Here is a 27,444-nt window from a genome sequence, read left to right as displayed (position 1 = left end):
TTATGTATATATACATATATACGTATGTGTGTGCGTATATATATGCACACACACATACACACATACACGTGCATATATATATGTATACATATGTATACATATATATTTGTGTATATATATATATGTATATATATACATTTTTTTTCCCCTGTTGAGATGGGGTCTTGCTATCTTGCCCAGGTTGGTCGTAACTCCTGGGTTCAATTAATCCTCCTGCCTTACCCTCCTGATTAGGGGAACTATAGGTATGTAGTACCATGCCTGGCTTTAATTCACTTACTTTAATAAATTCCCTACGTCCCCCACTAGAAAGGAAACTCTATCACAAATAGGAACTGTTTCATCTCCACTGTTTTGGACATGATCTGACACAAAGAAGGAATCAATAAATATAGATTGAATTTAAATAATCTCGATAGCACATAACTGAGGTCATCTCTAGAAAAATGTTATTTTTGTTAAAGTATAAACACAGTAGGCAATTAAGATGAGGACACCATAAAATTCCTTATAAATGAGGGCATCTTACTCATTGTCATTTCTAAAAGAAACTAATTTAAGGAAGGACAGAAAGGAGTTTCCCATTTTGGGGATGGAGAAATCAGGGCCTGAAATCTTGTTCTAAGTCATTCAATAAGTGAGGTTTAAACTTCCCAATATGTGTCCAGTTAAATTATAATTATGATGGGTCTGTCAAACACCTCTTTCTAGGGCTGGGGCTATAGCTCAGTTGGTAGAGTGCCTGCCTCACAAGCACAAGGCCCTGGGTTCAATCCCCAGCACCACAAAAAAAAAAAAAAAAAAAGAAAGAAAACAAAAAAACCCTTTTCTGGTAACTTGTGCAATCTTCATAAATAGCTACCTTCCTAAAGCTGCCAGGCTTCCCTATATACTGAAACTGTGCTAAAGATCAAAACTAGGCTCTGAGATCTCAAAGCTACCCAAATTACCTGCTAAATCCTATTCTTTCCTATTTGAGCTCCACTGGCCTTGGTTTGAAAGTAGGTGGCCACATTTGTCACATCTAGAATGGAGGAACCTGGAAGGCTGGAGAAGATACAAACCCCCAAACCAGGACCCAGTGAGTACAGGGCTTCTATACCACATAGAAGCCGAAGGGCAGGCTGAGCCTCCCAACCCCTTACCCTGGGAGCTCCAAGTAGGGTGAGGTACATTTTTTATTAAAAGAGTTTCAATCAGAATTACAATTAAAAAAAGATATATTGCCCAATCCCAACCCATGGAAGGAATGTGGGCTAAAGGCTGGGAACCCCTCAACAACAGGGGCTGATGGCGTTTATCTCCGTAGCCAAGAGCTGAGACAGAAGCCAGTACACCTAAAGCAAAATCACTGGATTACAGTAGCTCCAGAAAGGGAGAGTCAGGACAGATGAAATATTTCCCTAAGGTCCAGGAGGCACATTCCTGAAGTTAAAGGCACATTACTGGAGAAAAGACCCCTGGACGCAGAGAAGGAAGGAATCTTCTCCGGCACCAACAGTAATAAAGTTTACTGGCTGAAATCATTCTGAATCTGGGGTAAGGAAAGAGCTTTATACATAAATCTCTTCTCATTTCTCACTTTCAAGTGATTGGCAGCTTATTGCTCTTTTTCAGTCTCTTCAGCTTTCAGTTGAGTTGATGGCTTGTGTAGAATATGGAAGACTTGGCAATAGTAGGGCAACGAAGGCTGGAGGTTGGATCCCAGGAATCTGGGATCATGTGTTGTGGGTTGGCCTCAGGAGATGGATGAGTTTCCTGCAGTGCCTGGCAGAGGCAGGTCTGGGACTGCTATGTGGCAGTAACTGATTCCCCAGAGAGAGCAAGGCTAATTTCTCACTGGCACCCAGGGACACCAGCACCTGTAGGACAGAGAGTAGATGACAGAATAGGATGGGAAGATTTAGAAACAGTGGTGTTTGGGACACAAGCACAGAACTCTCATTTAGTCCCACAATGCCCATCCCAAAGGAAGAAAAAGGAGATGGGCTATTGAGGACTCGGAATAGACTGAATGGGGAAAGAGAAACCTTGGAGACAGGAATCATCAGGACTAGAGGTTTACTTCCATTCTCTTTGGTTACAGACCATAAAGCTAAGGGACAAGGGACTTATCCACTTGTCCCCAGAAGAGATAATGAATGAAGCAGTGACTGACAGTGAGCTGCAAAGTCTGATCCCCATCCTTGGATCCAGATCAGTTAGTCCTAAGCTGATCCCTCATTCCCAACCAAGAAACTCTTTTATTATTTCCTTGGATGGATTGCTGGAAACTCCTATTATACCACCACTATCCTGTCAAATTTCTATTCTGCATAAACTACGCAGTGCTATCACCCTGAACTATTATAATTTGTGTGATCATAGGCAGTTGTGTGAAATTTCCACTGGGTTCTTTATATACTAAAAATTGAACAGACTAAGCAGAATAAAACAGTGGCTAAGAGTATGGGCTCTGGTGGCACATTCCTGTAATCCCAGTTGCTCAGAAGGCTGAGGCAGGAGGATCCTGAGTTAAAAGCCAGCCTCAGCAACTAAGTGAGGCCCTACGCAACTCAGGAAGACCCTATCTCTAAATAAAACATCAAAAGAGGCTGGGATGTGGCTCAGTGGCAAAGAGCCCTTGGTTTCAAGCCCTGGTACCAAAAAAAAAGGAGGATGGACTCTGGACAGACTTCTGAGATCACAAGCCCAACCCTACCTGCTAGTTCTGTAACTTGGAAAAAAAATCACTTAATTATTTGTGACTCAGTTTTCTCCCCTGCAAAATGAGGATAATAATAGCTTAAACAGATAATAAAGGCAAATGCTTAGAATGGTGCTAAAAAGATAGTTGGTACCTTCATGGCCTCAACATCTTCTTGTCTTCCCTCATCTCCCTCCACCCAGGTTCCTAGAAGAGATAAGCTGCGATCCTTGAGATCTCAGGCATGTCCTAGCACAATGGAGCCTTCTTCTAGCTCCTTTCCCTTCTCAAGGGTGTGAGATGGTAAATGGAAAACTCATCTCCAAGGCTTTGTCCCTGAGTTTCCTGCACCCATGGAGTAACAGCTTGGATTTCTGGATGTCCCAATTCCTTACAGACAATCTCTGAGAACTGGCGTGAACCATAGGGCCCCTGATCATCATGGCTCAATAGTCCCACAGGATGTACCTGATGAATGCAGGGTTCCTGTCGGAGGCTTCGGAGGGCAATGAGGGCAGCCTCCTTCACATTCAGCTGAGGGTCTCCACATGCCATCTCCAGGAGCCGCTGAGGTACTTGGCACTGTAACAACTCCTCCCCCAACCCCTCAGGCCCCAAGTTGCCCAGAGCTGATACGGCATTGCGCCGGATCCCAGCCTGAGGATCTCCAAGCAACTGGGTCATACTGGGCACTGCAGCTGCCAGGGCAGGTCCCAGGGGACCAGCCTGATAGGCTGCATTGCCCACAGCAAAGCTGGCACTGCGCCTCACAGCAGGGTCTTCATCTCCAAGCCCCAGCAGCAGAAGGTTGAGCAGTCCAGCCTGGCTCTGTAGTGCCCCACGAAGGGCCATGCTGTGTTGGAGCAAGTGTCCTAGGAGCCCATAAGTACGGGCCCGCACAGAATTCTCTGGGTGACCCAGGAGACTGCGCAAGGGCCTATAGGATTCATCAGAGCCAGCCAGGAGCTCTTGAATAAAGAACAAGTGACTGGGAGACAGTACCCGGGCTGTGTGGGCCAGCAGGGAGAGAAGGTCAGAGGTCAGCAGTGGCAGGTCACTCAGGAGGACAACAGAGAGGAATGGGATGATGGTTCTAGGGGAGGCAACCACTGTGTTCACAAACTGGTTGAGAGCGGTGGGATCCGTGAGGGCCAGGCGTGTAAGGAGGCTAATGGGCAACTCAACTTGCGACAACGGAAGATAGTGGCAGCAGACCTGGAAAGTGGGGGGTGTGGATAAAGGAGCTCAACGTGAGGAAGAAGTACACCACGCTAGGAAGTGGGGACCCAAAAGCTGGGAGAGAGAAAAGCCAAGCTGAAGGGAGAAACACCCCAGGGAGCTGTAAGTCCCAACCCAGAGCACACCACATGAAGCACATGTGGAGCCCAAGAGGCAGGTTCTTTCCAAGTACACTCCTTGCTCTGCAAGAACTGGATCTCTGCCTCCAAAAGCCCTATGGGGGTAATGCCAAGAACTGCCAGGGAAGGGATTCCTGGCCAAGGAGCTGAGCCTCTAGTGTCTGGACTAGGATGATCTCCCCACTGAGCTCCAACAGACCAGATGAGAGAATATCAGATGAAAACACTCACTAACCCAGCTCTGACTACATGCCTCTGTTCAGGTCTGAGTCCCTCCTCAATTCCAACTCTCAGGTCAAGTCAGATGCTCCATTCTTACATGGGCTTAGGAGAGCCCTGGAGCTGTTGGAAAGTGAATTAGAGGACACAAGACTGGCCATATTCCTTCCCCACATTCATGCCTGGTAGCTTCCCAAATACCTGCAGCAGGTGGGCTGCAACTTCTGAGTCCCTTAGATCAGCCAAGATACCGACAAGGAGATCAGCATCCACATCCAGGGCGAAGGGAAAGCAGAGGAGCTGGCAGACAGAGACTGCCACAACAGGGAGAAACTCAGCCCCATGAGGCCTAAGGAGAAGAGTGTAGAACATACTTGGTCTTGCTCATCTCTCCTTTAAGATACTTCTACCCCACACCTCAAGTTCTCTTCCCCAGCTCCCTACCCCTAACCTCAGCAGCTCCTTAGAGTTCCAGACTAATCCTTAACCCATTTCTGGTCTTGTAACTCAAGCTGTCAGCTGCCTCTCTCCTGCACCCCCAGCCACCACCTCCCCATGCCTGATTCTGGATCTTCTATCTCCTTCTAGCTCAAACTCACGCCTGACTCAGGTGATGCAAGAAGCTGGGGGAAAGAAGATGCTTCAGAATGGACATGAGAATACTTCCATGCTGGGACAGGTGGCTCAGGCATAACTGGGGCTCCTGGGTGAAGGTGGCCATGGCCAGGCTCAGCAGGGCTGCTATGCCTAAAAACATGGAGAAAGGAGACCTAGTGAGGTAAACACTGGCCCTGTCTCCCCAATGCTCCCAGGACCATCACCTATTCAGTCCCTTCTCCATCCTTGAACAGCTCCATTGAAGACTCTGCTGTGGTTAACCCAGTTCCAGACTCAATCCTATTGAAGACAGACCCATACAATGTCCTCACTAAGGAGGCTATGCTAACAGAAAGATACCTTGGGGTGAGATCAGTGTCCAGTCTGGCTCAGGGATGGATGGGTCAGATAGTGACAGTTCCTCTTCCTGTGTAGATACCTCCTCAGGTAGCCTCAGAGTCATGGAGAAGCGGTGCCACAAAATGGTCCACATTTCTGAGCTAGCCACATCCCTGATCAGACTAGCTTTTCCCTGCTGGAGGCAAAAATGAAAGGGTGGTAGGAGAGGCAGAAGTTAGAAGTACAGTTACCTTTTTTCATTCTTGACCTTGACCTAAAAGGACTCAGTCAGCATGCCGAGGCAGGAGGATCTCAAGTTCAAGGTCAGCTTCAGCAACTTAGCAAGACTCTGCCTTAAATAAAAAGGTCTGGGATATAGCCCATGGTAAAGCACCCCTGATTTCAATCCCCAGTACAAAAAAATAAAGAGAGATAAATAATTCCTCTATCTTCCCACTTAGAATTTATGTTGTCTTATTTTCCTTTCTTATCACACCTTAATCTCCTGACCTTTCAACCCATGTCTGTGTCAGCTAAAAATCAGAGCATTGCCCTGTTGGGGTTGGCTTGCTCCAAGGCCAAGAGGTACATGGGTCTATAAAATAAAAAGTTTTAAATATCAATAAAACAACAGACAGGTACAGTGGTGCACACTTGTAATCCCAGCAACCTGGGAGGCTGAGGCAGAAGGATTATAAGTTCAAGGTCAGCCTCAGCAACTTTGCAAGATCCTGTCTCAAATAAAAAAATAAAAAGTACTGGGGATGTAAGCTCAGTGGTAAAGCACCCCTGGATTCAATTCCCAGAATCCAAAACAAAACAAGAAAATTTGTTATTTTCCCATTAGATCCCCAGGATGCAGATGAAGGGCCCTACTGATGGCAAGTGGGGCAATTCTCAGGCTATGGTAGGCATGGTAGTTTGAGGAAAGGCAAGTATGGGTTGCTTCTTCCTATTCAGTGGCTCCAAAATGCCCAGTTTCTCTCTCTTCTTTTCATCCATCCTAAGATACACCTGTACTTGGGTGAGGAGCTGTAGCAGAAGGATGAGGAGGCCATCATAGAAACCACAGTTATCTGGTGGAGTCAGCCGGACCTGTTGGAGAAAGCAAGAATGCAGATCCTTAAGAGGGATGAATTTGCCCCTAGGCCTGTGAACCCAACTCCCAGTAGGTAGAAACATTCTTCCTGAGCCTGGCAGAGTGGGAAGAGTTCTTCTGGAATTAGGAGTCTTGGTCCTGCCTATTCATTAAATGTGTGTCATAAAAAAACAGAGTCTGGTAGGTAAGCAGACAAAGAAGCAATTATAGTTAGAAAGATACTGGCTAAACAAAAGGTTAGGGGCATGGTTAAGAGTGCCCAACACTGCCTCCTAGGATAGGAAACTGATGGATTAAAAATTTTAAAGACAGGTACAGTGGTCCTAGCCTGTAATTCCAGTTACTCAGGAAGTTAAGGCAGAAGGACTGCAAGTGCAAGGACAGCCTGGGTAACTTAGCAAGAACCTGTCTCAAAATTAAAAAAAAAAAAATTTACAAAGGGCTAGGGATGTAGTTCAATGGTAGAGCACCCCAGGGTTCAATCCCTAGTACCCCATAGAAAAGAGTAGGCAGGCATGAATGGTAACTTTTGGTATAGAGCCCAGAGCTGATACGTGAACCTTCAGCAGCAGGCAATAGAGTCTGGACTTTATCCCAGAAGCAGTGGGATGCCACTGATTATGAACATAAGCTCTGCATCAGCAACAGTTTTTGTCTCTTTCATTCACTGCTGTGTTCTCAAGAGTCTGGGAAAGTGCTGGGCACTCAATACATTTTTTTTTTTTTTTTTTTTTTTTTGTGATACTGGGGATTGAACCCAGGGCCTTGTGCTTGCAAGGCAAGCACTCTACCAACTGAGCTATCTCCCCAGTCCCTCAATACATATTTATGTGTTCGATAAACATTGGTTGAGTGAATGACCATATTTTCCTTTAAGAAAGCTCACTCTTGGACTGTAGTTGTAGCTCAGTGGTAGAGCACTTGCCTAGCATGTGTGAGGCACTAGAATTCGATCCTCAGCACCACATAAAAATAAAAAAATAAAATAGGGGTATTGTGTCTATCTACAACTAAAGAAAAAAAGCTCATTCTGGCAGCAGTAAAGAGAATGCACTGCAGAGGAGAGTCTGAGAGGAGAAATCATTTAGGCAGCTGCTAAAGTGGATGAGAGAGATGGAGGAGAGAGATGGAGAAGAGAGAAGGCAGCGATGGTGCCATGGAGGGAAAGGATCTGTACACCAATCAGAAGGCAGAACATATGGAACCTGGGGAGCCATTTGTAAGGAGAATGATGGGGAAGGTGGTTCCAGGGTCTTGACTTAGGTTCCCAGGTGAATGTTAGTGCTACCAGTAATATATGATTGCTCTGAAGGTCAATTTCATCAAGGAAAAGCAGATGATTATTACTACATTTGCTATGTTTATCTGCCAACTGTTTTGTGGTAATATGTGAAAAGGGCCTTATAAATAATAAAGAATCTACATATAACAGATGACAGTAATGTGAAAATGAAGTCTATTCTTTTCACAAAATGAAGGTTCCAAAGGGTCTCAAAATGAAGGATGAAAGGCTGGGAAAGGAAGAAAGCAGACAGGAGACTGCATATGGAGTGATTCCTGAAGAATGTGTCCACCCCTTCTCCATCTCAATTAAGAAAGCAAGAAAAGTAGAGTGGGCTTTGCTATAGAAGGGGAAGTGAGGAAGCAGCGGGAAGGACTTTAACTAGAACAGGAACTCCTGGGGGCTGAAGCAGACAGGAAACCTCAGATCAAGTCAATTGGTCTCCTTTCCTCCTCCTTTCCCTTTCTACTTCCATCTTTAGAAGCCCTGTGTAAGAAATCCAAAACCTGTCTGGGCTTAGAGAGGCCTAGTATCTGGGGTAAAAGGGTGATTCCTTTTCCTTTCCTTAGTTTTCACCAGGCTTGCTGGCATTTCAGTCTTTACTCCAGAATGGTGTCCTGGGGTTTGACTCAGAGAAAATGTGTCTGGGCCTTCTCTGGTAGGACTCACCTCTGCAGGGGCAGACAGAGCATGTGCAGCTGCAGTGATCCATTCCCTAGGCTGGAGGTCAAAGGACACTCCTTGCTGACCAAGCTGTCCCAACAGACAGGCTGCTGCACTCTGTAGTAAAGGTAGAGGAGGATTGTCCAAATCTGAATGGTGTGTAGAACAGGCAGAGAGGATTTGTGTCTCTGTCCTGCTTCAGAAAAAACCCATCCAGAAAAGGATGCAAATGGGAGAGGGACTGCCCCACTTCCAAAAGGGTCAGGATGACAGGATAAAAGGGGGAGGTGAGGGAAGGTTGAAAACTCACCACAAGAGAGACGACATGTGAGTGGGTAAAAAGCGTAGCAACCTCATTGCCTAGCTTCTCCATTCTGGAATAGAGAGATACAGCATATTAAAGGTGGCTTTCCCTCTTCCTTGAACAGGCTGCATGTTCACCACAGTTGATGGAAATCCAGGTCTGTTCTTTGTGAAGAAAACTTTACTTTCATCCCGTTGGCATAGGCTAAAGGGTGCTATTCCCAATATGCTATGTCGGGGTTGGCTGTATGGGCAGACCAGTGCAGAGATCCAACTTTGTGACTCACCCAGAAGGCAGATCTTGGAGTCGAAAAACAAGGAGAGAGAGAAGGTAGAGTGCCACTTCAGTGGACTCTTCCCAATCTGCTACTTTTACCTATAAAGGAAACCTGAGCTGTCAGAACCACATCTGGGTGAGGTAGGGTTGCCATGACATGCCCACCTGTGTTGGTGACTTACCTTGCCCTGGACCAACATCAATAGTGACTCCAAGGCCAAGGGCTCTTGCCCTAGAAGATGGCACAGTCGCTCACTGATGTGGCAGCAGGAATAAAGAACCTAATGGAGTGGCAAGGTAGCTATCAGTGGGCAGATAAGCTCAGGCTCCTTGACTGCAAGGCCCAGCTGAAAAGCAGGTGAGCCTCTATAGAGCTGGTGCCCACACCTGGGGTATTAGGGAATTTTGCTCCTTGTTTCTGATATCGAAACAGGGATGCTTCTCAGTTCTGGAGAGGAATGGCTAACATGGGGTCACCTCAGTTGAATAGATTTAAAGGTAGAACAGGGTCCTGCGAGGGAGATTCTTGATCTCTCAGACTCCTTCTCTCAGTCCCTGTATCTGTCTTTCTGTCCTGGAAGTTAAAAAAAATTTGGGATGCTGGGAATCATGGGAAATACCTTGAGAAGGTCCAGGCACAGGATGGGATGCCGCAGGCCAGAGATGAGGGATGGCCTCAGTTGGCTGCTGTCTTCAGTCAGCTGATTTGCCAAATGCCAAGAAACCTGTGGAGATATACTTGAAGATCCAATCCTATTCCCCTTATTCCAGTTCTATTTCCCACCGATCTCTAATTAACCAAGACTCTTAATCTATTGCTAGACCCTCTTCTCAGGTTCACCAGAAATTTCAGACCCCATTCTATTCTCAATCTTCATGGGCAATGGAGAAGTGAAAGTCAGGGCTTAGTTTGGTCTCAGTATAAGCAGGTATGGAAAAAAGCATTACTGGGCAATAGGAAAAATGAATCCTGAACCCTTGTGGAAGCATTGCCTATGGCTTCCAATCAGCTGCCCCACCACCTAGACAGCTTATCATTGAGCCTTTTTAATCATCAGCTGGCCACAGGTTCTGGGATTCTGGCTATATTGTGTTCTTCAAGTGGCTCACACTCAAGGTGGGAGTCTCTACTTCTGGAAGTCCTCAGCAAGGAGAGGCATAAAAGCCTGTCTTTCTGTCCTTCAGAGAAACTGAGGCCAGTCTTCCCAACTCCTCTGGCAGGAAGGAAGGGAAGAGCAGGAAGCTGCAGCTCAGACCTGCTCTTTGGCATCCCAGCAGCCAGGCAGTCCCACAGGAGCAGTGCAAATGGCTGCCAGCGCAGAGGAAATGGCTGCAGGCAGATCCTCACTTTGCTCTCGCAGTGTCTGGCTCACTTGTGGGGCTCCTGTGGAGAAAGACAAAGAACGCAGAGTGAGATCTGGTGGCTTAGCTCTTTCAGTTATTTTTTAGTACCTACTAAAGGCTGGCACTATTCTAGGTGATGGTAGTAGGAAGAGCAGAAAAAAAGAAGCAAAAGAGAACCTCCCCTCCCCACTATGGTCACCTGGGGGTGTGTGGAAAGGTAGCTGTGGAACTGTCAAGCCATGAAGAAGCCCATCCAACACAGCACGCTGCGTGGTCAGCAGGCTGGAGTAAAACACTTTGGAGATGGCCCGGCTGTTCCCATCCATGGTTTCACATAGGACAGTAAAACACTAAAGGAGATAAGGGAAGAGGTATTGGAAAACTGTCTGGGCTTAGTGTAAGAACCAAGTACCCTGAGAACCTGGGAACCTGAGGACAGAGGATATAGACCTAGGGGATGGCTGCCTAACACTAAGGTGTCCTTAAATCAAAAATGCACTATAACTGCCTTCCCATTTTGATGAAAAGGATTTCAGTGTCAATCCTTTTACCTCCTCTCCCACTTCTTTCTTTGGTTGGACATGGAGCCCAGGGCCTCCTGCATGCTAAGCACATGCTCTACCATTGAGCGACCCCTCAGCCCTAGCCAATCCTTCTATTTTCTGATCTCTTCCCTACATGATGTTTCTCAAAGCGTAATCTATGGACCATGAGTATAATTCCCAGCAATTCCTGGGACCCCTCAACCCAAACTTACAGATACAGAATTTCAGGAGGAGGGAGAATTATTTTAAACTCCCCATGCTACCCATTGCACAGTGACATGAGAAGTGGTGAATGACAAGTATCACTGGAGGTTGAAATTTAGGTTAGACATTCAAAAAACTTTCTGACTTGAAAGGGTGAGGGATATGAAATTAGAATCTGAAGACTAGAAAAGTTTGAATGGACTGCTGGCTAGGGGCAGAAATAGAGCCCAAATCTGTGTTCCTAATTACCAGTTTAAAATAATGACCATGCAATTGTTTACTTCCTTGCATGTGTTCCTCTCTAATTATCTCCTCTGAGATCAGTGTTTGCCCATTCAATTCTCCATTCTCTTGTCCTGACCTCCATGGTCTAGGGAGAGAATCCACATAGTTAACTAGACCTTAGGACAAAGAGGGTTGGGAAATACGAAAAGATCTCTAAGTCTCTTCAAGGAGAAATGCTTCTATTTGTGGTCCCCTGAAAATGTCAGTTATTTGATGTCACTGGGCCTTTAGAAGTTCGCTCTTTCTGTCTAGAATGTCCTCCCTACTCTGACTTACTCATGAGGCATATGGCACATAGTGGGAATTCAACAAATGTTTGTTTTATTAACTTGATCTGACTCTTTATAGTCATAAGAAAGGGAATGGGAGAAACACAGAGGAAGACAGGAGAAACAGAAATCTGGTGTGAGAGCAGATTACCATAAGGCTGTCCCTTCGCAATGTCTGCTCAGAGTCATCTGATTGAGATAGCAGTTTCCCCAACAGGTCCAGAAAGAGATTGGCAGCCTCCTGAAACACCTGTAGGCTGGGAAAAAATAAGCCCATGGTTTCTTCTCATCCTTTTACTAAAAGTCCCGATTCGACAAATGGGTCAGTTCTGGCTGATAGGAGAATCTCTACAAAGGAACACATCAGAATGCTCTATCCCATCTCACCCACTAAACGCGCGCGCGCACGCACACACACACACACACACACACACACACACACACACACAGAGCCTCCAAGCCCCATTTTTGTCATTTTCATATCTTGACCCTTCCATTTAGGGGCCATGGTGACTGCTGACTCTTAGAACCTCAAAGTTGTGGGGTGAAGCTAGAGGTGTCTAAAGGTCCTTTAAGAGGACCAACTTAACTCTGAGGGCCACTTAGCAGATCCCTAACCCTGTCACAAATCACAATTTCTTTTCACTTGGAGTCTTCCTAATTAGCAGGGGAAGAAATGGAGTAGAAACTGAAGCCAAACTGGTCAGCAGAGCAAAAGTGCATTTTATCCCACCTGTCACCTGTCTGGCTCCTCTCCAGATTGAAGGTGCAGGCAAAATAGGCCTGAATCACAGCCATTAGGTCCCGTAAGAAGGCCCCATACCAAGGTTGCTGCCAAGGAAGAGAGGGGAAAAAGAGAAAGTAAGGAAAATGCAGGGGATGGAGGCAAAGAGAAGAAAAAGCAGTAGAAAGGCAAACAGAGATCCAGCTAAACTGACCAGACAGAAAAGGATAGGGGAGGAGAAGTATGGGTAGAAAGATCAAGAAATGGCAAAATGTCAGTCAAGAGGCAGACTATAAACAGCCTGAAATGTGTCTTGTTTGGCTTCAACAGCATTTTCAGGTGTAGGAGACTATTTTTCAAAAAACTCTTTATAAAAGTTCCTTAAAATCCCCCCAAATAAATACTCATTAGCAGAGTACAGCTTTCCAGCTGCCTTAGCCTATGTCTTATAAACTCTGACTCTGTCCTCTCTAGGTGACGTGGTCCCCTTGTCTTTGCAGCTCAGCTGCAGAATGACAGCGTGGGGAAGTAGAGATTTGGCTCCAAACACATTGCATCTCAATCCTAGCTCTTCCACTCACAATCTCTGTGACCATTTACAGATTAGTGACTATACATGAGTTAATCTCTGAACTTCAGTACTCTGCTCTCTAAAATCACATCAGTAAAGCCTAGGATCCAATGTTTCAAAGCACAGTATTCTAAATATGAAGGGATTGTGTATAAAAATCTGGATTTCTACTTGAAAACTGGAAGATACGGCAACACTGGCCTAAATTTTCACATAGCAATAATGGGCTGGAGCACAGAGAGGATGCTCCATTTAGATGGTGTGTCTAAGCTCCAGTTTGTCAGACTTCCTGCTGCTCAGATAGTTATACACTTAGCCTACTTCCCTGACGACACTACCTCTCTGGCTCCAGAAGGCATTAGAATTTGCAATTGATGGTGTGCTAATTAGAAAAAGGAGAAAAAAAAAAAAAAAAAAAGGCAGTCAGGGAAAACACAGTTGGAAAGGAGAGAAATCCAAGCAAAAGAACCTTCTGTTAGTCTTCAGAGGTTCCTCATTTGGTACCTACCTGCTGGATACTGTTGCTCTCCTGGCTGTGCCTGAGGAGACTGAGCAGCAACCCAGGCAGCCCAGCCTCCTGGCAGAAGGAATACAAGGGAACAGAGTCACTGCAGCTGGATAGAAGACTGCTCAGGATCCGAAGTGCAGGGAGGATGTGGGAAGCACTCTCCAGGTTGCCTTTCAGGATCTGGGTGACAAGATGTAAAGAGATAGCAATTAATAGTTAAATTGATCATAAGAAAAAGAAGAAGAGTCACAGATGCCAAATGTCCCCAAAGAGTTGGCAAAGTGGGCCAAATGTTTCCATTTCTTTCTTTAGAATCTAAATTCCAGGGAAGAAGAGCCAAAGAAGCAGGGGAACTGTACCAAGGAAGAGGACTAAGGATAGCGAGGTCACTTGGCACAGAACACCAGAGACTAAGGAGTAGGGCAACTCCCCTTAGGATCTGTCAGGTCTAGTAACAATCCTATCTGCTCCTCTCCCTTCTCCAGTCTTTCACACACACACCACACACACACACACACACACACACACACACACACACACACACTAGTATTTCTGAAAATTAAAAAAAACTCTCCACCTTTAGGTCATATGGGTAGGATGGGAGGAGGAGGGGACATGAGAGGAAAGGAAACCTAAAATGTATAAAAGGGGCAGGACACCCCCACTCCCTCAGGCACCACCTTTGGACCCCCTCTTTTGTGAAGAAATCTCTCTCTCTGTTCTATGCTTTAAATGAAACTTTTTGCTCTTGAAAAAAAAAAAAAAAAAAGAAAGAAAGAAACAAAACAATGTTATTGAACTCCAAAGAGACCAAACATCATTCAACTTCTGATCAAGGACTCATGAACTATAGCCCACCAGCCAAATCTTGCCTAACACTTGTTGTGTATAGCTTATAAACTTGGGACAATGTTATATTTTTAAATATAAAGAAATAACATTTACACCTAATGTTTTAAACATACCATTCACTGTTCCAAATTTTAGCATTCATTTTCTTGTTTAATCTTTATAATAACCCCACAAAGTAAATAGGAATATTCCTTTACCCCATCCCAACCAGGGATTGAATCCAGGAGTGCTCTACCACTGAGTTACATACCCAGCCTTTATTTTTTTATTTTGAGATAGGGTCTCACTAAGTTGGCAGGGCTGACCTTGAACTTTTGGTCCTTCTGCCTTGTCCTCTGCACCTGGCCAAAACTATACATTTTAAATGAGGAAACTGAAGCTTCTAGATAGATTAAATATATAGTCAAAGATCACACAGTTAATGAGTAGTTTGGTTGGAATTCCAACTCGGAGTTCAACAGGGGATGGAGGTGAGGCTCAGTGGTAGAGTTGCTTGCCTACTCTATGCAAGGCCTTGGGTTCAATCCCCAGGACCAATAAAAAGAAATTCCAACAACCCTTCAATAACAGGACAACAATGTGCAAAAATCAAGTGCAAGGTGCCAAGGTAATTCAATGAGGGGATTTTTTTTTTCCACTAAATCCTTCTAGGACCATGTATATTCACCGTGTATATATGCGAAAAGACGAACTTAGATTCTTAACTCACATCATAAATAAAAATTAACTCAAAATGTGTCAGAGAACTTTATGTAAGAGATAAAACTATAAACTCTTAGAAATGTTTTCTTTTTTTTTTTTGAAAAAATCTTCAAGATGTTCAGTTTAGAAAAGATTTCTTATATACAACAACAAAAGCATAATAAACAAAAAAGGAAAATTTGATATCAACAAAATTCAACATCTTTGTGTTTGGAAGACATTTTTATAAGATGGGGAAAAAAAAGACAAATCACAGACTGGGAGAAAATATTTGCAAAGCACTTATCTGAAAAGTCCTACATCCAGAATATATAGAATTCTTACAACTCCATAAGAAGCCAAACAAATCAATTTAAAAAATTAACAAAAGATTAGAACAGATATTTCACCAACAATATATAAATGGCTAATAAGCACATGAAAAGGTGCTCAACAATCATTATTAAAGGAATGCAAATTAAAATAACAATGAGATACTATTTTATACTTACTAGATAGGCTAAAATCAAAAAGTCAGACAATAATAAATGTTGGCTAATGTGGAGAAACCATGACCCTCATTTGCTGCTGGTGTGAATGTACGATGGTACTGTCACTTTGGAAAATGGTTCAGCAGTATTTTTAAATGCTAAATATAAATTTTTACTATATGACAGCAACTCCATTGCTAGGTATCTAGCCAAGGGAAACAAAAACATATGTCTATGCATAGACTGGATTAGAATGTTTATAGCGGCATTATTCATAAAAGCCAAAAAATGAAAACAACCCAATGTTTTCAAAAAATGAAAACAATCCATCAACTGGTGAGAAGATAAATAAAAAGTAATTTATCAACACAATCAAATACTTCTACGCAATAAAAAGGAATGAAATACCAATACATGCTACATCATGAATAAACCTCAAAGCACCATGCTGTGAAAAATGCTAGTCACAATGATCATATATCATACAATTCCAATCATGTGAAATGTCCAGAATAAGCAACCTAACAAGATAGAAAGCTTAATAATTGCCTAGGACTGGGAAAAGTGATTAACCGGAAATAGGTATGAGGAAACTTACAGGAAGATGAAAATATTTTACAATTGGAATATGATGATATTTTCACAATTGGAATAATAATAGTAATTATTATTATTATTTTGGTACTAGGGATTGAACCCAGTGGCACCTTACCACTGAGCTACTCCCCAGTCCTTTTTATTTTTTATTTTGAGACACAGTTTCATTGAGTTACTTAGGGCCTTGCTAATTGCTGAGGATGGCCTCAAACTTGTAATCCTCTTGTCTCAGCTTCCTAATTGCTGGGATCATAGGCATGCACCACTGTCCCTCGTTGGAATTATTAATGTATACAAAATATAAGTAAGTTTTATGGCATATAAATTAGATCTCAATGATTTGTTTAAAAAAAAAATTAAAGAAAAGAGAGGGAGGGCTAAGTTCAGTGGTAAGGCATTTGCCTAACATGTGTGAGGCCCTGGGTTCAATTCACAAATCCACGGTACCACAAAAAAAAAAAAAAAAAAAAAAAAGAGGGAAATAAATATAAGCAGCACATTTTGGTGAGTTCCTAGTAAGGAAAAGCATTGTTTCAGAGAAGCAAATAAAGGCTTTATGAGTGAATCCTAACTTTCAATTCGAATTAAGCCAAATGTTATCCCTAACAAAGAACTTCATTCTCACTAGTATACCTGTAGTACAGAATACTGCATATTCAGTTGTTACAATTATGTTTCTAAAGTTGTCAATAAAAATTTTGTGAGGGCTAGAGATGTAGCTCAGTTGGTAGAGTGCTTGCCTTGCAAGCACAAGGCCCTGGGTTCAATCCTCAGCACTGAAAAAAAAAAAAAAATTGTGGAAAAGTGTTTTTCTCTTGGCCCACAATGCCTAAAATATGCACCATCAGAAAGGTTTGTTGATGCCTGCTCTAGATAGTTATTTTTTCCTTCAGAAAGGTAATCTGAAGCCTGCTCTTTCTGTGTTACTAAAGGAGGTTAGTGGATCTCCTCTAATTAAGCAGATAAACTGAAAGAACTGGGGAAGGACAGACTTTCTCCTTTTGATGATGTTTTCAATGCTTCATCTCTGAAAACAGCCCCAAATCCTGCCTACAGTACACTCTTCCCATTACCTGCCCTCCAGTTTCACGCAGCTGACTCTGGATGCGCTGGCAGAAGTCAGGATTGCATAGCAAGGTGAGAGGGGCCTTCAGCTGGATGGGCACAGGCTCAGTGGTCTCTAGCAGCTGTTGCCACTCATCATCACTTTCTGGTTCCTGGAGAACAGGGGAAGTAGTGGGAGGGTGAAAGAGGTCAGAAGGAGTATGTAAGTCTCAGGATCACAGCTCCCAACTTGGGATCAGAAATCGGGGAATCATGAAATAACTGCAAACAGCAAGTGCCTCCTTCAGTTTCCAGTCATAAAAGGCACAGTGGGCAGATGTGAGGAGTCTGGAAAAGTCTTTTGGAGAGCACTGGCAAGTGTGCATAAGAACAAACTAAAAAGGCAGGGTGCTGGCACACACCTGTAATCCCAGCAACTTGGAAGGCCGAGGCAGAAGGATCACAAGTTTGAGGCCAGCCTCAGCAACTTAGTGCAGCCCTTAACAACTTAGCAAGACCCTGTCACAAAATAAAAAATAAAAAGAGTTTGGGATGTGACCCAGTGATTAAGTGCCCCTGCATTCAATCTGTAGTACCAAAACTAAAACACCAGAAAACCAAAAAATATCTAGAAAGATATCCATTGGAGCATGGTTGGTAATAACAAAAAGTGGAAAATCATAAACTAAGTCAGTAAAGAAATGATAAACCATGATCCAACCCTACTAGTGAATATGAGGTTATTGAAAAGAATGTAGTATACCAAAAATGCATAACCTAAATCTAATCATGAGGAAATATCAGTTTGAAGAATATTCTACAAAATAAATGTACTGTTTTATGGTTTGGACATGGTTTAAGTGTATTCCCCCCAAAGTTCATATGTTGGAGGCTTGGTTCCCAGCATGGTGGTACCAGTAGGTAGTGGGACCTTTAAGAGATGGGGTCTATTTATAGGTCTTTAGGTCAAGTGGGAGGGGGATGTATCCTCAGAAAGGATTAGGTATTTCCCTCTCTCTCCCTCTTTTTTTTTTTTGACCATGCTGGGGAACAAATAGAGGATCTCATGTAAGTTAGTCAAGTATTTTCCCACTAAGCTATATACCCAGCCTGGGCTTATATGTTTCTTCAGGGACTTTGATTAATTCTTTTTTTTTTTTTTTTTTTTTTTTTTGGGTGCTGGGGATCAAACCCAGGGCCTTGTGCTTGTAAGGCAAGCACTCTACTGACTGAGCTATCTCCCCAGCCCCCCTGATTAATTCTTGAGAGGGTTGTTATAAAACCCTGAGCCTGGACCCACCCACAGGGCTTCCTATTTTGAGGTGTGACACTTATTCCCACATATCCGCACCGTTGTGATGCTATCAGCCATGAGGTCATCACCAGAGCAAAGCCAATGCCAGTGCATTGCTCTTGAATCTCCAAACTCATGAGCTAAATAAGCCTCTTTTTTTTTTTTTTTTTTTTTTTTTAACAAAGTTAACCTGCTCAGGTACTTAGTTATAATAATGAAAAACAGACTAACACATGTACCTTAAAACTGCCAGTCATAAAACACAAAGAAAACCAAGGAACTGGTTCAGATTAAAGGAGAATAATGAGGTATAACAACACAATACAATGTATGAACAGGAAAATTTTGGGGAGTGAGGGTCCCAGGGATTGAACTCAGGGACACTTGAACACTGAGTTACATCCCCAGCCCTATTTTATATTTTATTTAGAGACAGGGTCTCACTGAGTTGCTTAGGCCTCAATTCGAGGCTAACTTTGAATTCAAAATCCTCCTGCCTCATCCTCCCAAGTCATTGGAATTACAGAGTGCACCATTGTCAAAATCTGAATATGGATTGTAGATTAGTCTATTAATCTATTTTCTGTTACTATAATAATATTGTAGCAATGTTAAAGGTCTTTGTACTATGGTAGTCAAGTGAATAACCTTATGTGTTTAGGAGTAAAAGGCTATATCTGCAACTTACTCCAAAATGATTCAAAAGGTGCTATATCCACACATACATGGAGAGAGCATTGTAAAGCAAATGTGACAAAATTTTGACTGGTGAATCAGGGTTTATGGGGGATTACAGTTTCAATGTCTCTGTCCTCTCCAAAATATTTGTGTTGCTGGCCATGGTGGCACATGCCTGTAGTTCCAGCAGCTCGGAAAGCTGAGGCAGGAGGATCACAAGTTCAAAGCCAGCCTCAGCAACTTAGAAAGGTCCTAAGCAACTTAGTGAGACCCTGTCTCGAAATAAAAAATAAAAAGGGCTGGGGATGTGGCTTAGTGGTTAAGTACTCTTGGGTTCGATTCCTAGTTCCAAACAAACAAAAAAACAAGCAAACAAAAAATACATATGGTGTATGTGTGTGTTGAAAATATAATCCCCAATAAAACTGTGTTGGGGGGCTGGGGAGATAGCTCAGCTGGTAGAGTGCTTGCCTCGCAAGCACAAGGCCCTGAGTTTGATCCCCAGTACCGCAAAAAACAAACAAACAAAAAACACTGTGTTGGGAGGTGGGGCCTAATAGGAGGTTTTTAGGTCATGAGGGCTCTGCCCCTATGAATAGATTCAAGCTGCTATAAAAAAGGCTGTGGGAATAGGTTAATTTTCTCTTTTCTGTTCTTCTGCAATGGAAGGACACAGCATCCTTCCCCTTCAGAGGATGTGGCATTCAAAGTACCATGTTACAAGGAGGAAGACAGGGTCCTAAACTACTTACTTACTTTCATCTTAGACTTCCAAGCCTCCACAACTTTGAAAAATAAATTTCTGTTCATTATATATTATCCAGTCTTGGGTATTCTATTTTGGTCCACAGAATGGGTCAAGATAAGGATATATGGGAATTCTACGTGCAGTTTTCTCACAATTAATATTTAAGTTGAAATGATTTCAAAATAAAAAGAATCCTAAAACACAAAATATTGAGTAGAACTACATGCTATGATGTGGAAAAAGTCCTAAAAATCAATCGTAGGGTAAAAGAGGCATGATATGAAGCAATACATACAGGATGAACTCAGTAATGTAAAAACAACCAAACTATGTATTTCTCTGTGTGAACAAACATGAATGCAAAGTACATAAAGTTTGGAAGGAGACCAATTAAATTAATAACAATAGTTACCTCTGGAACTGATATAAGGAGGGTTGCTTTTGTTTTTTAGATGGGGTCTCACTATATTGCTCAGGTTGGCAATACAGTGGCAACTCCTGGGCCCAAGTGATCCTTCTGCCTCAGTCTCCTGAGCCACTGGGATTACAGGCATGCACCACCATGCCTAACTTGGGACTTTTGATTTCATCTACACATTCTAATTTTTGAGAATTACATGTTCAGATACTATTATTAAAATCTATAAATTGATAAGAAAGTAATTTTTAACACAAAAGGAACTCATGCTTAAAAGAATCATTTTTCTAGAAAAACACTTACTCAGGCCAGCATCCCACAGAAGGAATAGGGCCAACAAGAAACCCTAAGGCTCACCTCATTTTCTAGGTCCACTGCATCAATGCTCCGCTGGCCCACCACCTCTGACCTCAGTTCTGGGAATGCTTGTTCACAACCTGGGGTAATGTGGTTTTCCCTGCCAGAAGTCAGGAAGTAGGATGAGTGCCACGCCTTTGAGGCACAGAGTTCAGTAACTTGTCCCTCCCTCTAGGCCCAGGATAAAAATGAGGAAAAATCCATCTAGGGAGATAGAGGACATTTCCTCAGGTGTGGAATATGGCTGGTACAGGACATGTTGATCTCCACACACAAATCCTTAACTGTCCTCCCACTTTGGATCTTATTCACAAGTCTACAGTTTTCAACTACGGCTTTCAACTCAAACAATCTTCCTTTTTGGATGGAAATGATCCTTTACCTTTCAGTCAAAGTACAATTGAGATATGAAGAAGAGAAAATCCTTACGTTTCCCAATGAATTAGGAAAGTATATATAATTAGAACCACAGAACCAGGACTCAAATTCTGAAGGCCTTGTTTGTATTTAGGCAATGACTAGTGACAGGAACCATTTCATATTTGTTTAGGCTCAAGCCAAAAATCTACAAGACACCTTGTCCCACTACACAAACCCCTAGCTATACAATCCTCACCGAGGTGTAGGAGGGGCCTCTCCAGCCTCCCACTCAGCCCAGCTGTTCTTCATTTCTGAGGCCAAGATCCCAGCCAGGAGATTTGATTTCTCAGGAATATCCTGTAGTCCAGGCAGTGGGGCTGTGCTGGGAGTCACCTTGTTGGTTCTGTCCTCTTGCTCAAGGGAAGATCTCGTGTTCTGGTGTTTCTGTGGGAGATGAGTAGAAGACACTGGACCAGAACTGCCTGGTTGTTGTAGGACCGTATAGATATTACTCATGGCCTTTCCCAATGTCTTAGAAAATCAACCTCCTTCTCCAACTCCCCCAATCACTAACCTGGTCATGTTACATATTTTTCTCTATCCCACACACCTTCTGCTTGGCCTCTTCAGCCATGCGTTTACAGGCCTGATGCAAGATGCGAGACTGACTGCCCTTTGGAGCCAGCCGATGGGCCTGTTCATCCTTTAAGACCTGAAGTTCTGGGGGTAGACGACTGGTAAATGGGGTACCCAACTCTGAGCCTGCTGGTTCAGTTATTACTGTAGGGAGGGAGCAGGAGAAAACATGATTATACTAGGGCTGCAGACACCATAACCACTTGGCCAGAGACAACTTCAGGGTCTCCAGGTTTCTATGGAAGGCAGCCATTTGAGACAATAACAAAAAGGGAGCAGGAGTGGCAAAAGTTAGGCCAAGGGCTAGGAAGAGAAAGCTCAAGTTGGTGGAGGAAAGAAGTTATGCTGGATCCAGGTGTTGGGGGCAGAGAGGTAGACTGGAAAAAATACTGGGAGGTGGGAACCCTGATGACTCACTGGTGACACGACCAGCAATAAAGGGATGATGTAAGAGGTCTGGCCAGGACAGACGCTGCCGAGGGTCCTTGGTGAGCAGCCCCTGCAGGAAGTTCTGTGGAGAGAAATAATACTCCATCAGCCCTTCCTTACCTTCCCTCTAGACTCTCTCTAATCTATCAGCAGAACTGGCAATCCTAAACTCCTGCATCCATTGGTATGGCAGACTTGACCACAATCTCAACAGCTCTTGCCTTAGGTCTCATTTCCAGACAGACTAGTGCCTTTCGGGAGCCCCAATCCCTACTCATAGAAATTTTGTACCCTCAGATGTAAATACAGAAATTTCAATGTCATCAACTTTGTGAAGAAGGGAGAAACAACTGAGAGGAAGATATCACCTTTGTACTCATCTTCAGAAAGCAAACATTCAAGGGAGTCCCAAACTTCTGCCTTTGACCCCCCGCTTTGTTATGGTTTATTTTGGGCTGCATAAGAATAAATGGATCTGTGGTTAAGATCACATCACACACACAAGTAATGGTGTAAAGATGTGTTTGGGAACACTCAAAAGCAAATCTTTAGATGGTTGAGGGGTATAATTCAAAAAGTATTTTATGAATTATCCATGGGAAAATCTCCAACTGAGCCAGAAACAAGAATGGAAGATAGTAGTAGATTATGACCACTGTTCTAAAACAAAGTGATTTGTATAACTATGGCTTTTGCTAAAGATACCTGCATATCTGCCCTAAAAGAGAATGATTATCCTTATGTATACCTCCCCCATTTGAGGTTTCTTAGTTTAGGTTCTTTTCTAATTATTTGGGCCTTCCCAACTAACAGGTTGGGAAGAAATTTGTCCCTTTTCATCTTAGATAGAGTAAAGGAGAGTCAGAATGAAGTTTTATTCTAGAAGAAAGTTGCACTTAAATGCCACTGAGGACCCAAAATCTTGCCCTAGATAAAAAACAAAGAGTCCAAACTTCTTTCCCTCCCCTCCTCCACCAGCCCACAGAGATTTAGCTATAGTGAACAGGCACCATCACTGTCATCTGCCCCTAATCATGAGGCCAGCCCCATCACTGGCTATTCTGATGTCTGAGGGGCACTGAAAGCAGTATGGACACATCTAGATACCATTTGGACACTGCATATGATGGAAAATAAGTAGAACAAATGACATGTAAAAGAACCAATACCTGTTTCTGGTGTCTTGAAATTACCTTTCTATTGTGATAAAGCTTATCTTGCCCCAAACAGGGGCTACCATTCCCAAGTTTGGCAGGCCTTAGAATAACCTCCACCCCAGCATAAGCCCTTGCAGTAGAAAAACAAAGTTGCTTGGCCCAGCTCCTGAAAAATCCTGCCCTAACTCTGAAAAAAGATTTTGGAAAAGGGATCAGAAGTAGATGGAGACGGTTTTCTGATATAAAATTATTTTCCCTTTTAATTTTCATTACCTTAAAGCAGGGACTGATGGTAGAGGGCCAGCGCACAGGGTCCTTGAGGATGAGGCTAACCAGCTGAAAGATGCTTGTGGTATAGAAAGGAGGAGTGCCTACAGCCAGTTCATACAGAATGCAGCCCACAGACCAGAGGTCCGCTGTGTGGTCATATGGCCGCTCTTCCACCAGCTCTGGAGACATATAGAGTGGTGTGCCTTTGATGGAGGTCAGAACCATTGTGTTGGTGCTCATAGCCCGGGCAAAGCTGCAGCAGGAAATGGAATGGAAGGGAAAAGGAAAAGATATTCTAGACCTCATCACTAATAGGAAACTAAACCTGCTCACTACTACCTGTCATTGTATGAGCTATCCCAAGCCAGGATAGAGAGCACCTTTGATTAGTTCCAAAGGACCCAGCTGGAGGCCCAGTCTCCAGTTCAGGTTTTAAGGTGAGCTTCAAGTAAGTTACACACAGGATCTAAGACTCTCTGCAGAACTGGAAGCATAGATGGAAGCTCAGAATACTTACCCAAAGTCACAGAGCTTGATGCCACCACCCTTGGCAAGGAGAATGTTCTGAGGCTTCATGTCTCGGTGTAGGATGCGATGAGAATGTAGATAGTACAGGGCCGACACCAACTGGGCAGCAATGGCCTGAACCTAGGGGTCAGATCGGCAGGAAGAAAAAAGAAAACGTAAGGGAAGAGTTGGCTGACGAGACAAAGACTTTTGATACTGCCACTCATGTCACACACACACACACACACACACACACACACACATATATATTTGGTACCAGGGATTTAACTCAGGGGCATTCAACCACTGAGCCACATCCCTAGCCCTTTTATGTATTTTATTTAGAGACAGGTTTTGCTGAATTGCTTAGCGACTCAGTTGCTGAGACTGGCTTTGCACTCTCCGTCCTCCTGCCTCAGCTGCTGAGATTACAGGCGTGCGCCAGCTCATGTGTTTTTTTTTCTTCTTTCCCATTCTTCCAGAGTTTCACACCATATCTTACTTGTTCAAGAACAAAGGCAGCTCTTGCTTCCCTTGTTAATTCATGCATACATTCATTCATTCTTTCGTTCATTCATTCAAGGAAAATGTATTGAACCTCACTTACTAGTTGCATGACCATGGACAATTATTTTGTGCTTCTCAGATTGACCATCTACAAGGTGAGACTAATGATATCACCTACCTAGTAGATACTCGTGTGGCCTAAATGAGTAAAAGCATGTAAAGCGCTGCTCAAAATGGTGCCTGGCATTGAGTAAACATTCAATACACATTAGCTATTATTAAAATAAGACCAAGTCTCTTTTCTTAAGAGAAGTAGTCATATACAAAAATAAGAAATGAAAAAGCTAATTACTTACAAACAGTGACAAATGCTCAAAAGGAAAAAGAATACTGTGATAAGTAATCTTGAGGGGATCCTACAGAGAAACCCTGGGACTGAATGTGGCTGAAGATTTCATTCAACCATATCCTGCTATGTCCTAGTGGTGAATCCAGCCCTTATCTCTCACTGCCTTCTCTGGTACCACCACACAGTCCCTTCTTTCCCAAAGATACCCAATAAAAATGACATTAACAATAACTACCTGTTAAAATATGAATTAATTCAGTAATCTCCACAATAGCCTTGCCAGGGAGACATTATCTCCATTAACTTGTCCAAGGAGACTCAGCTAGTGAGAGGCAGAACCAAGCCTCATACTCAGATATTTTGGTTTCAGTGTTCACATACTTGACTCTCATGTCACACTGCCTCTATAACCAGACTCCTGTATTCTTCTTGGGAGTTTTCAAAAATGGAGACTCCCAGTGCCCTCTGATTGCCCTCGCAGCCCTTCACTTGACAGAGTGGTCAGGGCTGGAGAGAAGTTTAATTTAGGAAACATACCTGGTCTTCAGGGAGTTTTCCATCATCTTCCAGGATCTGAAAAAGCTCTCCCTCAGCATAGTCTGTCACCACCACCACCTGTGGGGAGAAGGCAATGGCACTAATGGAACACCCATGCATTCTGGGGTTAGGAAATTGTTGGGACTCTTGTGCTTGGGAAAGGTGATCAAAAACCATGAAAGCATACCTCTTTGTCAGTCTCAAAGCTGTCAAGCATATGCACAATGTTGGGATGCCGCAGACCCCGCATGATTTCAATCTCTCGTTGCAGATTCCTCAGCTCCTTTTCTGAACGCCCCAGTTTTGGGATGAACTTCAGGGCCACCACCTAATGTAGTAAAGTGAAGAGTCAAGGCCTAACCACACTATTGAAAAAAGCTAGGATTTTCAACCTTACTGTGATAAGAGTTCCAGAACTCAAGACATTAGACTGAGCAACTCTTATTATACCTGCTTGTCTCTCACCTCTTTCCCCACTGTACCTTAGCCTTACCCAGGCTTTGCCCACCTCTCAACCCAGAAGGAAATACTTTCAGCACCAGAGTTTGAACTTAAGGGCACTTTACCACTAAGACCTTTGTTGTATTTATATTTAGAGACAGGGTCTCACTGAGTTGCTTTAGGGCCTGGCTAAGTTGAGGTTGGCTTTGAACTCACAACCCTCCTGCCTCAGCCTCCCAAGCTGCTGGGATTACAGGTGTTCGCCACCACGCCCAGTGGAACCATCCTTTGCTGAACAGATTCAACTCATGAATTCTGAGAGAGGTGTTCTGATCTAACCAAAGGACTTAAGATGAGATTTTAGGGAAATGTGAAGGCAAAACAAAGATGGAAAAATAGAGTTCAGGTGTTTTCTCTCTTCCTGCAATGGTATGATAGATACTATTCAGAGTAATAAACTGGTGTGGTGGCTCAGGTCTGTAAACCCAGCAACTTGGGAGGCTGAGGCAGGAGGATCACAAGTTCAAAGTAAGCCTCAGTCACTTAGCGAGACCCTGTCTCAAAAGAAAAAAATAAAATGGGCTGGGATGTGACTCACCAAATTATTATTATTATTATTATTATCATTTGTTTTCTAGGTACCAAACATTCATTGTACTAAGGGATTTAGTCTGAAAACATATTTAATCCTCAAACCTCATCAATCAGTTCTTATACTTATTTTACAGAAGAGAAAACTGAGACACAGAGAGGTTAAATAGGTTGTCCACAGTTCCAAGGCTAGAAAGTGGTAGAGCTGAAATTCGAATCCACATAACCTAACTCTAGAGGCCATATTCTCTAAAAAATGTGATGGAGTCAGTGCCTTAGGAATTCAGGTTGGTTTAAACTCATTTGGCCCCATTTTCCATTGGAGTTGGGGATACTGAATCTCACTCAAAATATATCCCTCTTTCTTCACCACCTGTGCACTGTATTTTTTCCGACCCTTGTACACTCTCCCAAAAGAGCCTTCTCCAATCATCTCCAACACGTGGTACTTCTCCATGACAAAGGTTTCAGGATCTCTTAGAAAGAAGGTAGTTATGGTGCTGAAGAGCTATAGATCCAGGGTCAGCTTCACACATCTGGGAGGCCTGGTTGGAGCATGGAGGAAAGGTAAGCATTAGTCACTTTGCCTTTTCCTCTTTTTCACACTAATCCAGGTCTCAAAAACAAGTAGAGTGGAGTAGATGGAAAGATGATGGGATCTTGAAACAAACAAAGCATCTTCTTGGCGTTCCTCCCCAGTTTTAACTCTCCTGTCTCCCAACATAGTCCCAAGCCCACCGGACCCTGCTCGTTCAAGCCGCACCCCCCCCCCCCCCCCGCAAAAAAAAAAAAATTTCCTGACACAACTTCCTAGGCAGCAGGGCCTGGACCCCCCTGCCCGCGCATACTTTCTTAAACTCTCTCCATCCCCCAGCAAAAAAAAAAAAAAAAAAAAAACACCAAAAACTAGGAGCGCCGTCCAGGAGACTCCGGTCGCTACCTCCAGCCTGGTCCATTCTGCCTGCCTGCATACTTTGCCTGACTTATAGTTTTTCTCCATCACCTACGGCTCCCATTCTTACCAATTTTCCTCGCTAGAAGTGGCCAAAAATTCAGAAGACAAAGGCCCTCAGAGGTGTGGGAGAGACGTGGACCGCCCATAGGCACTTCCTAGGGCACTTCCAAGCTGTCGCTTGGCCATCCAGCTCCACTAAGGACCGGGAGTCTGCGGTTGCCTGGAAACAGCGCGAGCTGCACACCCGCCCTCAGTTTTCCGCCTCCGACTTC

The 27,444-nt window shown here is 43.5% G+C and overlaps 1 protein-coding gene across 6 annotated transcripts; it reads right to left on the bottom strand.

Annotated features, from left to right (window-relative positions):
- Positions 1-1,168: 1,168 nt before the first annotated feature.
- Stk36 (serine/threonine kinase 36) lies at positions 1,169-27,441 on the bottom strand. Of its 6 annotated transcripts, none has more exons than XM_047546486.1 (27): positions 27,240-27,441; positions 26,591-26,762; positions 25,373-25,513; positions 25,186-25,263; positions 23,803-23,933; positions 23,289-23,538; positions 21,847-21,940; positions 21,404-21,573; positions 21,050-21,237; positions 20,434-20,533; positions 16,968-17,111; positions 13,274-13,453; positions 12,204-12,301; positions 11,622-11,727; positions 10,367-10,517; positions 10,080-10,207; positions 9,444-9,548; positions 9,006-9,104; positions 8,834-8,922; positions 8,554-8,617; positions 8,250-8,360; positions 6,214-6,294; positions 5,221-5,395; positions 4,863-5,010; positions 4,465-4,612; positions 3,155-3,901; positions 1,169-1,862 (listed from the first exon to the last, which is right to left on the bottom strand). In XM_047546486.1, the coding sequence occupies exons 2-27, from the start codon at positions 26,672-26,674 to the stop codon at positions 1,719-1,721; spliced, it is 3,954 nt and encodes a 1,317-aa protein (XP_047402442.1). In that variant the 5' UTR covers positions 26,675-26,762; positions 27,240-27,441; the 3' UTR covers positions 1,169-1,718. The 6 variants fall into 6 exon arrangements, with proteins under 6 accessions (XP_047402442.1, XP_047402443.1, XP_047402446.1 ...); XM_047546487.1 differs by having other exon boundaries at positions 5,221-5,392; XM_047546490.1 differs by lacking the exon at positions 26,591-26,762.
- Positions 27,442-27,444: the final 3 nt, after the last annotated feature.

Source organism: Sciurus carolinensis, chromosome 3, assembly GCF_902686445.1.
Source record: "Sciurus carolinensis chromosome 3, mSciCar1.2, whole genome shotgun sequence".
NCBI lineage: Eukaryota > Metazoa > Chordata > Mammalia > Rodentia > Sciuridae > Sciurus > Sciurus carolinensis.
This window is presented reverse-complemented; position numbering and strand designations above follow the sequence as displayed.